Source organism: Alligator mississippiensis, chromosome 4 (genome assembly GCF_030867095.1).
Source record: "Alligator mississippiensis isolate rAllMis1 chromosome 4, rAllMis1, whole genome shotgun sequence".
Classification (NCBI taxonomy): Eukaryota; Metazoa; Chordata; order Crocodylia; family Alligatoridae; genus Alligator; species Alligator mississippiensis.
Genome location: NC_081827.1, coordinates 140,467,281 through 140,483,224, shown reverse-complemented (window position 1 = coordinate 140,483,224; position 15,944 = coordinate 140,467,281). Strand labels below are relative to the sequence as shown.

Genomic DNA, 15,944 nt, shown 5'->3' with positions numbered 1-15,944 from the left:
GTTCAAGGTATCAGTACTTATCTTCCATGTGCTTTTTGGCCAAGGCCCAGAAAGAGGATTGTGTTTAATAATGTAATTTATTAGGCACAAGCAAACATCATACTACATAAGAAATCATTGTCCATGGATAGAAAAGAGATAAGGGCTTCACAGGGCATCTCAGATTTGCTGGATAGTCCCCTTTATAACAGTACTGGGTCAATGGGTGCTGTTTCTTTCATATCCCACACTAAATATTCCTTAACAACGCTGCCTGAAGATAAAAAACACAGCCCGCATTGTAGCAGAAAGCCCCCTTTTCCTCTTGCCTGCATTTGCTCTCCCCTCTTCGGATACGTTTCTCTTCTTCTACCTTTTCTTCCTTCCTCTTTCTTTCACTATAAGATACGGAATTGTGTTTTAAAGTTTGTATGTGTGTATTTTGTATCTCCCCTTGTATTTTGGTATTTTTATCTATTTGTGTGCCATGGCATTACTCTTGTAGCTTATATTTTATACTCTTCACCTTTTAACTAAATGTGTTTAGTTTCAGAATCTTCCATGTTGCAGGGGTTTGGGTTGTAGCCGTGTTGGTCTAAGGACATAGGCAGACAAGGTTCCTTGGGTGAATTTGATATCTTTTATTAGACCAACCCACATTTGTTAGCCTTTAGTTTCAGAAGTAAGTTACACATTGTAACAATGTTAACAAGGGCAGGAATCAAACTGCCGCTTCCCTGTGTCAGGCGGGCCCCCTGAAAGAGCTAGTGAATCAGTGATTGAATGTGTAACACAGCAGCAATCTCCAGTCTCTCAGTCCTGATCCTCAAGGGAAACTTACACAACACTTCCCAGAGACGAGCCTATGAGCTCCATTTCATCAACCTCCTGGATACTAGAGATCAGGGACTAAACATAGACATCGTATTTTTGATACATTATAATCTGCCTGGCAACTGACTCCCCAGCCCAGCCCAGCCCCTGGCTTCTTTACTTTTCATTCCATCCAGGAAGAGCACACACCAACTGCTGAAACTTCCTTAGCCTGATGAAGGGTTTTTGAACCCGAAAGCTTGCTTAATAAATATTCTCCAACTATTTGGGTTGGTCTAATAAAAGATATCAAATTCACCCAAGGAACCTTGTCTGCCTATGTCCTTAGACCAACACGGCTACAACCTACACCCCTGTAACACAATAGCAGGCTTCAGTAACAAGGGTCAATTAACACCTACAAAAACCACTAACGGAAGAAATCAATAGGAGACAATGTAGCAACCGGGAATTCTCTAAACTTCACTGTTCAAGGGCTAGAAGCCCTGGTCTGAGTTAATCAACACCGGGGACCAACTTTTGGGGCTGAATATCTCCAGATTGACCACTCCCAGAGCCCTATTCATGACAGCAGTAAATTAACCAAAAGACATCAACGGACTTGCAAACCTGAATGTACATGTGGACGACCCTTGGGGCTGACAGATGCCATCCAGTAGTCACCAAGGGGGAAGTCCCACAAGGGTCAATGACCCCTGGATTGGGCAAACCTGAAAACTGGGGAGTCACCAAAGTCTGCCAAGGACAGATAAAAGGCAGTGAAAAGTGACCCTCAGCAGTGCCCTCTTGATCTCCAACTTGACCAGCACCCGACCTGTCCAGCCAGAAGGACCAGCTGGCGACCCCCTTCTGGAGGATAACACCACGCTGGAAGAAGCCTCAACTGGCCATTGACGGCAGACTCCAGCGCCTGTGGGATAGGTATACCCGACTCCTGTAACTCACTACTGTGTGTGTGCATGTGTGTGGGGGGGGGTGGGACCAGCCCCAAGATTTATGATTTGACTTCATTACAGTGTTTCAATCCACCTAATAAACCAGAATTTTAAGGATCCCGAGTTGGACATTTGTAGCCAACAACATGACTGGGGTAGTTGGGGACAGAAAATATAATACAGACTTAACACTAGATTCTGTTCCACATATTGAACATCTAGATGAAATCAGGTGCTTACGTGTGATTCTGCTCCTTCACCCTGTTCAAGCCCTGAAAATCCATCAATTGTTATAACACACCATCATTTGGTCCTTAATACCGAGTCACAAAAAAACAGTGAGGAAGAAAAGAACCTTTTGCATTAGAAATTTTTCAGGGATTTGAGCAGAGTGGAACAGAATCATACTTAGGCACCTAAGTTCACTTACACATCTACCAGGTGGAACAGAATCTGGCCTGTTGTGTACACTGAATATCAACATCCAGTGAACTCTGGTTAATCTGCCTATAAAATAATTCACCACTAATTTATTTAGCTATTTTCTGCCTCTCTAACTTCCTGATAACTGATCAGTCCTGAATAATTTGCTGTTATTTGCCTTCCCCTTGGAGTGGTAAATTAACCAAATTTTACCCTGAATACCACTGCTACTTAGAGCTCTGTCAGCAGACAAGGCCCAAGACTAGCCCTTTCTCTGCTCTCAGATTTCAAAGTGTTGTCTAGTCCAGCAGTTCTCAACCTTTCTTTCTTTTTTTTTCCTTCCTCTCTCTCCCTCCCCAAGTGGGTCAAACCTTGCATTACAAATGGGCCACGGGTTGCACTGCAAAGCATTATAGTTCTATAGTTTGAAATATCCTCATGTCAAATATTTTAAGTAATATTAGAAAGGAAAACATGCATTTTTAGACATTTTAGGCTGATTAATTCAAAATAGAAAGTTCAGTATTCTGTGGTATTATTTTACATTTTATCAATACACTTGCTAGAAGCCTGCTGTGCACAGCAGAGGAGGTACTGAAACTGGCTGGCCTGGGCTGGTCTGAGCTGTATCAAGCATTGAGGTACCTAAGTGAGGTGCCCTGGAGTGCTCTGTTCAGCAGCAGAGATTGGAGCTGATGAGTCACTGGTTTACATTAACCGGCAAGTACTTGGCTGGCTTCCATGTTCTTAGAGTTGGTGGGGGATTGTGGGGTCTCAAGCCTGAGAGGAGAAGAGGATGGAGATTGCCTAGCTGGCAGCATTTCATCTTACCTGAGCCCCCTACACTTCCCAGTTTTACCAGAATCATGGTGGGAGTGGGATGACACTGCCCCCAAAATAACCTTTTTTCTCAGGTGCTGTGCTGTGCTGTGCATGCATGCATGCTGTCACAAAGGATGGGTCTCCACTGCCATCCCTCTTCCAGCTCAAAACTTTTCACGTGGCTCTGGAGTACAGGATCTGAACTGTCACTACTCTATTTCCCCCTTACCTTCTCCGCCACTGAATCCAGTTGCAGGAAAAAGAAAGAATATGCAACAGCAATGCTCAGCTCCTGGTCTCTTAAAATGTATGAAAGCTATGGATCCAGCCAGAGTCCATACTGACATGTGGGGAGCTCTGAGTTTTCATGGAGCTCTGAGCCCAGGAGTGAGCATACCTGCTGCTGCTCATTACCTAATTTCCCTGCTGCTGAATTCAGTGAGGCTGCTACTGCTCATACCCTCCTTTCTCCTGAAGCTGAACAGAACAACCGGGGAAGAGAGGGAAGAGCAGCAGCAGAAACGTTTACCTGTGCTGATGTGCCATAGTGGGCTGTTCACTATAGCTTAATGAGCCACATCTGGCCTGCAGGACAGAGGTTGAGCATCCTTGGTCTAGTCCAACAATTAAACAATGCACAGGTGGGAGTGCTAATCTCTTCAATGTACTGGGGAAAGAACAGACTTTCCCTAAGAATCCTTTCATTCATGACCTGCCTGGTCTCTCTTTTCCTTCTTCAATCTTTTCTTTAGCAGCCCAATACAAGAAACTGCCTGTTTTTTTGTTGGTTTTTTTTTCTTACTTTCAAAACATAGAGGCCTTCCAATCTGCCTCAGTGCTCAATACCTTGGTTTTACAGCTCACACTTGTGTGCTTTCTCTTCTAAATAATCTCAAAAGCAGTATTTGTCTTCCAAAATTTAGACAGAGACCAGAACTGGTCAACTAGGAAGGTTAATCTAAGTCACAGATTTATTGGGCTTCTATACATCTGCAAGGACCTGCTCTCATGCACTGTAGTTTCAGCTTTAGTTTAGAGAGCCCCACCACCATTTTTCAGTGCAGGGACACTGATACACATGACACTCCGGGTACTTTTAATTAGTGTGACTTTCAGAGTTGCACTAATTAAAGCCTCCCTTCCCCCCCCACACACCCATCTGGAGCACATGTATAAAATGCCTATTATGTTTACGGAGGCCTCTTACCCAAATCATGATGTAGTGCCATGTGCAGTGGCAAAACTTAGTTGTTTTACAAGAGGAATATAAATGAGCTCAATTCTAATAGCCACACCTAGGAATCCTACATAGTTTTTCAGTCACTCGAAACAAGAAACTTTCAAATGCAACATTTTTTTTAAATTATGTTATTCAGGAGCATTTTAATGCCAGAAGAAACATGGGTTTCCTATTTCCATAGATTAATGTGGGAAGAGAGCATGGGTGACATTATTCTCATGGATGGATCTGCCTACAGGTCTTAAATTCAACTGAAGCTTTTCTTCACCTTGCTTTGGTTGCTGCTATTCAGAGCAAACCCTTCCCAGGTTTTTACACTGAGCCCTGTGCAAGCTGGGAAAAGAATAAGATTAAAAACTATCCAGTGTTGTGTGGATAACTCTACGGTGTGATGTAATATCATTAGGAACACATTTTTTAAAACAACTCAGTTCCTACCATTGGTCTCAGTGGCAGCTGCTGGATTATTAACTCTTGAGAAAAAATAGAAGGGCCTACATGAAACTCAGCCCTTCTGAAAGCCTGGCTACAAGTTGGGGGATTCTTCCCTCTTGCATGTTCTGGCCCTAGCAACTGACCACTAGCATCACAACTAGCCTGTCGCTTACCTCCATGTAAGGGAGTTTTCCTTTAGCAGAAGTAATACAGAACTCCTTAGAAAGCCGGAAGTGTCCCAGGCTCGATCCCCACTGACAATCCCAGAGTCTGTGCAGCTTATATGCTGCCATGATGCATTATACAGATGTGATCGATAAAGGTCATATTTTACGTACGTGCTGTCCCTTAAAGCTACTCCCAGTAACGTAGAATGTAACAGACTGCTGGCTCAAACCAAGTGAAAAGCTGGTTTGACTATGTGCATTAACCCAAAACAAGGCAAGTTTAGGGTGGTTTCAGGTTTCTCTGTGAACATTTTTGCAAAGCTCCAGTCCAGGGTTCAGGGCAGCATACAGTCTTTCAGAAGTTTGGGTAATTGTAACTCTATAATTCACTGGAGATCTGTAATGGACGAATACACAGACATTCCTGCTGGTTACAATGCCCAAGACAAATGGCTGAACTCTGCCCTCTGGAAAGGTTATTTCCTGTCATGGAGTAGGGTGGAAGGTGGGAGCAGTTCCTGGTCAATTCATGACAGTGTGTTGGGGGGAAGGAGAGAGATGAATCCAGTCATCTGGATTTTCCATCTGACACTTGTTTTAACATGAGGAAAAATAGCTGATATTTTTCAGCTCCAGAAACGTGCTTGGTCCATCACAGGACTGAATTAGGCCCAAGTTTTACTAGGCAAGAGACAGCCAATTTTTTACCTATCCCCTTGCAATTAGCCGTGCTTCAATTTATATTTATACCATGCAGCATGTAGAAAGTCAAGGGAGCAACAATCGCACAGGACCATATTCAAAAATAGTAAAATGTATTGACCTCCTTCCCATTTCTCTGAACCATTCCACAGTCACTTATGAAAAGAAAGATTATTCCTCTACTTAAAGAATCCATAAGGACAGCCTAGAACACAGAGGGCTTTTTTCCAATAGAAAAATCTCAAGCGTCAAGACAGACAGCTCTTCATTTAACAACTGCAGTAAAGCACTGGTGGGCAATATGAAAAGGCTAATTAGAAGTTCCATGTAATTGTTAATGCTACTTAAAGAGCCCCAACTAAAAGATAACTTAGAGGTGCTACCTACTGCAGTTAAAAGGAGTTGAGAAATACTGCAATGATTCGTTACTATAACACAAAGCAGCATGTTTAACACAATTGTAGAGCCATATCGTCTATATCTATACCAACACAACATCCTGGGGTAAGATTTGTATTCCCACACACTGGGTCACTAACATACTTTTTTTTATTATCTGACTCTTCAAAGCTCAAACCATGTTAAAAGGTCAGTCCTTCCACTCAAGGACTCTAACCTTTCTAACCATTCTAAGACAATGTCATACCATTGTAAAGGAGAAAGGAAGAAGGCAAGAGTACATACATTTCCATTGAACAGCTCTATCTCCCCATTTTCAAAGAAAATGGTAACTCTTTTAGTGCACTTGTCTCGGGTAAAGCCACATCCCTCGTTTGAAATGAGTATCCGAAAGGTCCCAAGCATATCCTCACAATAATCCTATTCAATAGGAACAAATAAAAGATAAATTTGAAAAATATATTTATACAGACATGGAAAAATGCAAGCCTGAAAAGCACACTTTTATGCAGGCTCTTGAAAAATTTGTCAATGTGCTTATTAATACATGATTCATTATTACATAATTATTTAATATATTTTGTGCTGCACTTCAGGCTTTGTATTGTTTAAATACAGAAAGGGGACAAAGATGCATTTGACTAGTATGTTATAAATGTACATACAGATATTTTGTAGCAAATTATATTGATATAAGGGGTTTTTTTTCCATAATGTTACCTAAGATACCTTGGGGATATTGATTATTATTTGTACACATGGGAGACAGAACAAGATGGCATAATTACCTGCATCTTAAATTGATGGTTTTGGATCATTTTGTGTCAAAGTCCCTCATTTATGGGAATAGAGATGTGGACATATGCATGTATACAGTTAAAGTCCACCCTCAGAAAACACATCGTGTCAGTCCATCCATAAAGATCCCACATGGGTTCAAGACCACCACTGACACGGCAGTGTGTGCCTGATTTCAGCAATCCCTGTGGGGAGCTCTACAGCCCCGCATGGCCTGGCACCTCAGCCCAACTGATGATCAGCCCTTGACACGGCACCTTGAAAATAGTGGCGCACAACCCCATGCTGGGTTGCACCATATGGCTGTCAGCCTGCTGACATACGAAGTTGTCAGCCAAGCCTTGCAATGCAGGTGGCATCAGGCTGAATGGCAGGAAACCTGCCATACATTCAACTAGGAACCAGCCACAAAAACATTACATATATTTTGTGGAATAATCTGTGGCTGGTTTCCCTTTTTGTTACACCATTCATTGCTTGACTGCATGGCCGGGCTCCTATTCAAGAAGTGATTAACAGGTTAATCACATCTTAAGTGTAATGTTTGCCAGGGGCCTTTCTTACACATCTGGCTTAGTAATGGAGGACATTTTACAGTAACTCATTTCAGTGACAGGCTTCTTTTTCAGTTCAAAATGCACAATACACTTTTTTTAGTCAAACTCACTCATTATGGCAAGAATATGCAGTACTCTCAATTCTCACCTGAACCAGCACATATTGACAGGCACCTGGGAACTTGTATTTTAATCCATCAAATGTCAAGTAATGAGCAGTACCAATAACAGAGCAGGTGGCATCACATACATTAGTTGTGCAGTCCCACTTTCGGCCACGACACACACTGCCAGAAAAAAGTTAATAGTGATTATTATTTATGTAGCACTCAGAATATGCTTGGTACATTATGACAGTATAAAGGAAGGTCAGGTCTTCACCTTACAAAGTTTACAATCTAAAGATACAATACGGAAGGAGAGAGAAGGATGCAAGAAAAATAGTAGTGAACCATAAGATACAATATTGTGACTTGCACACTTCCAACAGAATCCTATTTCACTTTATACACCTAAGTGGTAGTTAACCAGATGTGTAACTGCTACTTTTGGCCTTTACACAGAGTCAGTGATCCCACAAAAGTGTCCACACAGCTACTGTTCAGCAGCTTTTGAAAACCAAGCCCCGTTAAGATCAGATGCTCAAGCTGAGCATCTAAAGTCTCACACCTTAATATCATTGTCACTTGTGCAATTAAAAGTTCATAGATTTAAAAGGCCATTGAATTTGACTAAAGCATGCCTTGCATAAAGTAACCAAAGCTAGCATAAGGGAGAATTGTGTCTGGCTAGAGTAATTAGAAGACTAGCAGCCAAAGTATGGCAAAAGTAAAGCACATGATAATATAAGCAAGATTCAACAGGCAAAGGATGGATACTACCAGGGTAAGAGCAGGGGCAAAAATAAGCTTTAGTTTCAATAGGGAAAAAATTGAAACTTTACTTTCACTTCAGTATCACTCATCTTTAAATCTGATGCAAGACGGGGGCTTTAACATCCATGTACCACAAAAAGCTCTAACTGTGTATAAACAGGACTTTATTCCTGCAGTTTCTTATTGTTAACTGGAAGTAATAACATCAGAAATGCCTGCAGATCTTTTATCATCCCAGACAAGAAAAGCATTTTTAGATGCATGGTACAGAACTTGTAGATATATGTCAGTTCAATTAATACTAGAGCAAATTATTACTAGTACTGTAATAGCAGCCAGGACCCCTAGCCACAGACCAGGTTTCCATTGCAGCAGACATGGTACAATTTAAGGATAATTTCTCCAACACTCAAAACTAGTAAAAATGGAATCCAATTTATTGTTCATGTAAATTGCTACAATGGACAGTAGTGTTTCCAATATTATTTAAGGCATTTAAGCAAGTGTTCACTCTTAAAACATGTTATGTGGTCGTGTTAGCATCTGGACTATGCAAGGCTCTTCATGGAGACAGTTGTCCTTGTGGAGAAAGCTTCATAAGCAGCAGGAGAGCTTGATCTCTGCCTTGATCTGTGATTAGTCAATTCTCTCTCACAGCAGAACTGCTCTCTGAAAATCAAATACTGATACTAGGCTGAAATTCCTGAAAGGAAGAGCTGCCTTGCACTATATTTTCATCATCTGGATTTCAGATTGGAGTAAACATGTAAACAAGTTATCTTTAGATTACTATTGCAATTCAACACTGCCTCTCATGAACTCTCCACCCAGACAATAATTTTTATAGTATCCTAATTTTTCTAAACAATGATTTTGGGTGAGTCTTGTATGGCTCAGAAATGAAAAAAAAAATAAGTTTTCTCAAATTCTTCAACCTTCCTATCTGCTCTCTCTCTATGGTCCCAATTAGAATGTCCTGTCATCAACAGGAGACTTTCCACTGACTTCAGTCAGCTTTGGATGAAGCCCTAAAATATTACCTCTTCCTGAGAGATTCCAAGTCCAATTTGAATTAAAAAGGCCCTCTTCCTCAATTAAAGAGTTGAAAACTAACTTGCATACAGAAAGCAAAAACAAATTCCATGCAGCTTATGTGACTGATCTCAACCACCCACTCTGTGAAAAGACACATGCAAGACAAGAATTAGGCTGTGCCTCTTCTCCACCTTCTTTCACCTTTCTAGTCCCAAACTCCTCTGAAGACTGGAAAGGCACCCAGCGCAATTTAGATGCCCAGGGGACTTTTCTAACTCATGGCAGCCTGCCAGGAATCTCTGCAATACTCTGTGCTGCAACCAGGCCCTAGACATGACTCTCTATTCCTCAACCACGCTCTTTGTTTGGGCTTGAGCAACAGTCCTCAAAGGATAACCTGTTGCTATCTGCCTCAACACCTGTGTTTGGGGAGACCTGGAATATCAAGCCTATAGGGTCATGTTATACTGCTTGGTCTCTTTTACCTGCACACAAGGAGCTGGGGTGGGGGTGACAATCATTTCCCATAAGGTCAACAACTTGGTAAAAAATAACTTAAATAAAAACAATATAATATATAACAGCACCCAAAGACAGTGTAAATAGATTCTCCCTCCACTTGCAGGCTGTATACAGAAATACATGCTTTCCTGAACTACTTTATTACACATGGAGGGCTGGGCAGAGCTCACTGGAATGCTTCATAATATTAGTATTGTACCGTGGATACCCTTCCCTGCTCAGACTATCCTTTTACAAAAACACTTTTATTATCCTCCGAAGACCATTATACATTAAATATGAAGCACAATGTGACTGGCCATATTTATTTGCAGTAGTGTCCCTTTTTCCTCATAGGAAGCCAGAATAGTAGTAGATTTAATATGAAGCTGTCTGATGCCAGAGGACATGTGTTTACTCTGTTTACTCTAGTGACCAACTTTTGAGACCAAGAAACCAGACATATAATTCAGTCTGCCAATGGCTTTTGTTCAGACTATTACTTAAGTATAATACCATCGTTTTCCAAAGAAGTCTCCCTGTTCTTAAATGAATTTCATTCTTAATGGTATTTTATCTGACCCAGCAATGGAGACATTACCTCATAGTCTAACCTAAAAAACACTTGGAGGAAAGCCACTGGGCATGACAGACCCCTGGTCCACATGATGATCGGGCCAAACAGGGAGGTACAGTGGATCAGAATGTCTGGCCCACAAGAGAGACTGCTTCAGCCACATGTGATGTTAAGGTAGACAGCCAACCACCTCCCCATCACCACCACTGTGCACAGAGAATGGCTGTTCATAAAGAGTAAAGCCACTGCCTATTTGAGTTGTACAAGATTTTCATGCCTCGGCCAGCTGCACTACACCATTAATTTAATCTAAAACTAGAGACACTGTAAAAAAAAAAAAAGAAAAGAAAAGGAAAGGAATACTCTTTTTTTACTTTCCTTTCTTCACCCTTTTCTCCTTGTCACTAGCTAGTATGCAGCTTGGTGTCACAACCCAAGGGTGTGATTTTTGTTTTGTGTGTGCTTTGGCACCACTGAATTATTTTCCCGCCAATTTGTAGCTTTCTTTGCAGTGTGCATTTCTTCTTTGCAGCACAGAAATGCACTTTGCAATGAGTTCCCGCCATTTGTATTATAATTCGAGCCCCATTATTGGCTTGCGTTAAATTATTCACACGTGGCAGCTAGTGATTGGCTTGCTAGCCGTATAAAAAGCTTGAGTGGTTTCCGCCCAAGTTGGAGGACTCCACGAACACCAGGAGGAGGAGACTTCACACTGTGTGAAGATCTCTAAGCACTGCAGAGCCTATCGGACCCAGCGCATTTCAAGCAGGCAACAGGGGTCTGATCAGCCTCTAGCCTCTCCCCGTCACCGAGTGCAATCCTCGACGTATCCCTCTTCCCTGCGCGCAAAAGGATCCACGGAGCCTCGACAACTCCGTGGGAGAGATCCGAATATTGTCTGAGTCCTCAAACGAGGATTTAAGCAGAGCTGTGCCTGGGAAACTGTCCAGCCTACACCGCAACCATCTTCGGTGTAAGTAAACAATCTTGAATCAACCATTACGCGTCCGTGACTAATTCTAGTATGTCACCTGTTTTCTCCGACCCAGCATGCCCGGGCTGCGGGCCACAGCCCGCGCGGCGCGAAAAAGGGCCCGGATCGCTCCCGGCCCGCACACTTGGTAGTTTTCTCATTTGTAACTGGAATGCAAATGCACTGAAATCTTTTCTCTCATTATTTTTACACTGCTGCAAGCTCAGTTGAGTTCTTTGGAGTCACACCAGTGTAAATGAGAAAAGAATAAAGCATCTAGAGATTTTTTATTATTATTATTTTTAGTGTTCATCATGTCACCTAGCTAGCCACAATGCATGTCACCATAGTCCTATTTCCAGAGAACATTTAAACATGTCTGTTGTAGTGAGTAAAGCAATCATGCCTCATTCTTATATGGCACATTTATTAGAAGACTTTTTCACAAGCAGATCAACCTCATTGTCCCCATTTTGCAAATGGGGAAGCTGAAGCACAGATAGGTAAAGACATCCCCTCCACTCCCGCCCCACAGACCCTTCCTAATTTACACTGGCAAATAGGAGACCTAAGGGTCCCCCATTCAAAGCCCATGGGTGTCAAGTGCCCTCTTCCCACTGACATCCAAGGGCTTGAGCTGGCCCACAGTAAAATTATAGAATGCTGCTAATAAGCAGAAAATGGAATAAACTGAATGAAAATATAACTATAAGGAGTAACAGAAATGTAATACCTTTTTTTGTGTGTTAAAACTGTGCTCGTGGGCATTCCAGGAGACCAAGGTCCCCTTATGCTAAGCTTTGTATAAACACATTTGAGAAAGAATTCACATTCTTAATAGACAAGAAGGTTACACATCCCAAGGTTTTGACAGTGGTGGAAACTGAACCTTGACTTCTCCTGTCCCTATCTAGTGTATTAATGCAATCCAAATCACAATTCCATGTTGATGACACTGTAGTATATAGTAAATACTGTGCCATACATTTTGTTAAAACAATGAGATCCCAGTAACTTGAAACCTCAGCACAGTAGCTGCTCTTAAATCTTTGTTAAAAGCAAAGAGAAAAACCAAAAAATAATTGTGCTGATTATAATGTGTGTAGTTTAGCAAAAGTCAGATTAGCAAAGTTCTACTGCATAATGCTTTATAAATATTATTTCAAAATTTTCATCAAGCTCTACAATATGAAGCACTGAATTCCCAGCACATAGCATAACAAAATCTTTGCCACTGGCTTAGGGTTAGAGCTGTTCTGCTGTTCATGAACTAGGGTCTCCCATATGTCAAACTGAGTGCAAATGCCAAATCTGACACCTCTGGCTCATATACTGTGCTTGCAGGTGTGCACATTTGGCTGAGAACAAATGAGAATGAGAACTTCTGCTATAGCAGGACAAAAAATAAAAACAAAAGGGAAAGGAAGATTTGACTTTCAAAATGCGGATCATCTATTTGTGGGTATTCTCAAAACAGCAGTAATTTTTCACATCAGTTTCTAAATGATGCTCGACTTGGCATCTGCAGAAAACAGTCATGAAGCTTTACAAGCCCAGTACATTGTTGAGACAACTCTTTTTTTCTTTGATAATAAAGATCTTGTTTTCCAATTTTACCAGTTGAGCTCAAAACTAATAATTGAAATAAGATGCAAGTATGAACAGCTTTATGCAAACAACAAAATTGTTGGCTTCTTACAGTCTCCCCACACCCTACTTTTGAGGAAAAGTTTTTGTGCGTCTGGGAGCACATGTGGAGGAGAACCACTTCCCCTGGCTGCAACTTCACAACTATGTCATCAGAAACAATAAGAGTGGATTGAAAGAATGGAGCAATGTAGCAGTGTATAAAAATTATTGTGGATTTAAAAAATGACTGAAAATAAATACATTGACTGGGCACCAGGGGCAGGGCTCTGTTTCACCCAGTGAATGACAGCTTGAAACAGACTCTTAGTTACCCAACTAAAATGTAGGAACCCCCTCTGAGTATGTAAATACCCCCATCATAGGAATAAGAGCCATCTGTGCACCTGTGGAGAGCTATCCTGTTCCCTCCTCACTCTGAAGGGGTGCAAGCCCCCGTCTTCCATTTCCTTGACTACTGGGCTACAGTTTATTCTTCTTTGGGAGCACTCCCCTCCACCATCTCTCTTCTTGCCCAAAAAAAGAGGCCCTGCCACTGTTCAGAAGGAATCCAAGAATCACAGGGTCAGGAAGAGAAAGCAAGACTCAGCACCCTAGCAGTGAGGGCACTTACCTGAAGGAGTGGGATCCAACTCATACTCCCTGGACTGTTTGTCTTTTATCTAATGACATGAGATAAAAGAGCAAACTGGTGGCAATAATAGGCATTTAACTTATAAGGATTACCCAGTTGAGGAGACATGATACAATTCCTTAGGTGTTACATAGGTTTTCCCACTAGGTGGCTTGGCATTTTTTATCATTCTGCATATTATTCCATTACAGCAATTGTGTATTACACAAAATATAAAAGTCCTGCATATATTACATAAAAAATATTCAATACATGCATGAATGTTTCTTCCACAAGAAGCTTGAGGAAACTCACAGCAAGGTACCAGAGTATTTCAGTACATAATTAGGTTCTTTAACCAGAGTGATGAAGGAGGTCACATTACAGGATCATAATGGTCCCTTTTGACAAGGAAATCTATAGATCTTTATCCAATACATAATTATGTATTGGATCCTTCGCAACTATAATCATGCATCATTGGTCTTGATCCTGGCTCTTTGCAATGCCAACAGTCCCTCAGTGCAATTCATCCTACTTTCTATCCCTAGTCTACTAACTAAAGAGGGAAAGCATGGTTTTAAGATTCTTCTTATTGAAAACCTGGAAAAAATATCATCATCAATAGCTCACCAAGTGTTACAGTCCTTGGTCATTCTCTGTCCTGTAGAATATTCTCTTCCATTGTGGAAACATGGGCACCTCTCAAGAGCAATGCATTTGGTTTCATGTCGTACCTAAAATGCACATACATATAACACGTTATCAACATTTAGCACTCTTAATATCTAACTGTAAACTATCAGCACATAGAGCAAAAATAAACATGAGAAAATGGAGATCCAAGGGCAGAAGGATGTAAGATTATCTGAGTGAGAGATGTATTGTTAATATTTTCCTATGAAAGCGAATAGGACAATAAGCATACAAAGGAAAGCCTTGTTTCACTCTATTGGAGAAGGTGGAAAGGACTGGGTATCAACTAAGATGGCCTAGAAAAAACAGGGAAGTAAAAATCAGACAGCTTACACAGGAACTTACTGATAAGAAAAAACAGTTTGAAACTAAAACACAGTAAAGAACAAAGGAAGAAAGGAAGAATGGAAGAATACAACTACCTTGAAGTTCTCTGGGAAGCATGTACAGACCTATTCACCAGCCCTCAGCATGCCACATCCAACACACACTTAACTTTCAACAATGTGACTTCAACCCTGATGAAGCTTGGAAAACCAAATAGAGTTCACAGGAAATCCCAAATAAACATCTTGCGACAGATCCAAAGCAGAAGGCTTTGATCTTGCATGATGTCCATTGGCAACTCTAAACCATATCTGCACAAACCACAGGAGATGCAGATGTTTGATGCACAAATGGAAAATTAAAAACTCTCCAGTGTACAACTGTGGTCACTCAGAACAGACCATGGAACATAAAATGATTCAATGCCTGATCCACAAATATGAAGGAGGTATCACAGAAATACACTCTGCTGCTCCTGGTGCAATTATCTGACTCAACCACCTAAATGTAAAATTATATATAGTTGTTGTTCTGTATCTACATCAGCCATACAAAAGAAGAAGTATGCCACCTATAACAACCTACTGTCTCATCATCAGACAAGGAACAGAGTGGAAGAAGAGTTCAGCCTGATTAGCAACTGAAAGACAAACAATTAAAAGAAACCATGTAAGAAGCAGTATCAAATGACACTGAATGGTGACCATAAGGGAAGTACATGGCTTAGGCCATCTGCAAATCAGAGGGGGGTGGGGAAGCAAATCTATTTTTATGATGTGAGATATCAGTAAGAAAAAGAAAGTCTAGAAGAATATCACTAAACTCCTTTCTTCTACGTAGCCATTAATGCAACTGATGGGGGACAAAGACAATTTGGAAAACCTAGGAACAAAAATGCAGTTGACATAGATACAGTTATCTGTAAAAATGTTGGAAAAGATGAACTAGGTAATTTAGGGTGCCTATACACATGCAATTAGTGTGACTGAATATGCTCTGGCTCAATTTGGGGAAGGGAGAGGCCATTTTAATTAAAGCAGTTCCCTGACAGCTGTTCTAATTAAAACAACTCACTGTCATGTGTATTCAGTCCACACCTCCCCCCTTTTTAAAATGGCCACAGGGGCGCTTTACCTATAGCTTATTGGACGAGTTTTAGTTAAAGTGCCTGCACAACTATTTTAAAACATGGGGGGGTTAATACAGGTGACGGTAAGGCAATGCTGGAGCATTCTAATTGAAATGCAGACCAGAGTCAATTAATCAAGAATACTCTAACACGCTCTAGTTAGAACGTGAACCAGCATGTCTATAGGCAGCTTTAGTGCATCACTCTGCCAATGCTAAGAAATTGACAGGGTTTGCTAGTGTTCTTCCAAACGTATATATATGACCCAAAGAACAGG

At 41.2% G+C, this 15,944-nt stretch overlaps 1 protein-coding gene across 3 annotated transcripts in view; it reads right to left on the bottom strand.

The window, feature by feature from the left end:
• Positions 1-15,944, bottom strand: part of VWF (von Willebrand factor) — a 203,144-nt gene that overhangs the window by 120,738 nt on the left and 66,462 nt on the right. For all 3 annotated transcript variants that reach the window (XM_006266925.4, XM_014606374.3, XM_019482200.2), the window contains exons 19-21: positions 14,149-14,252; positions 7,440-7,578; positions 6,222-6,356 (exon numbers count right to left, since the gene is read on the bottom strand). In XM_006266925.4, coding sequence (XP_006266987.3) covers positions 6,222-6,356; positions 7,440-7,578; positions 14,149-14,252 — 378 coding nt within the window. The remainder of the gene's footprint in view (positions 1-6,221; positions 6,357-7,439; positions 7,579-14,148; positions 14,253-15,944) is intronic.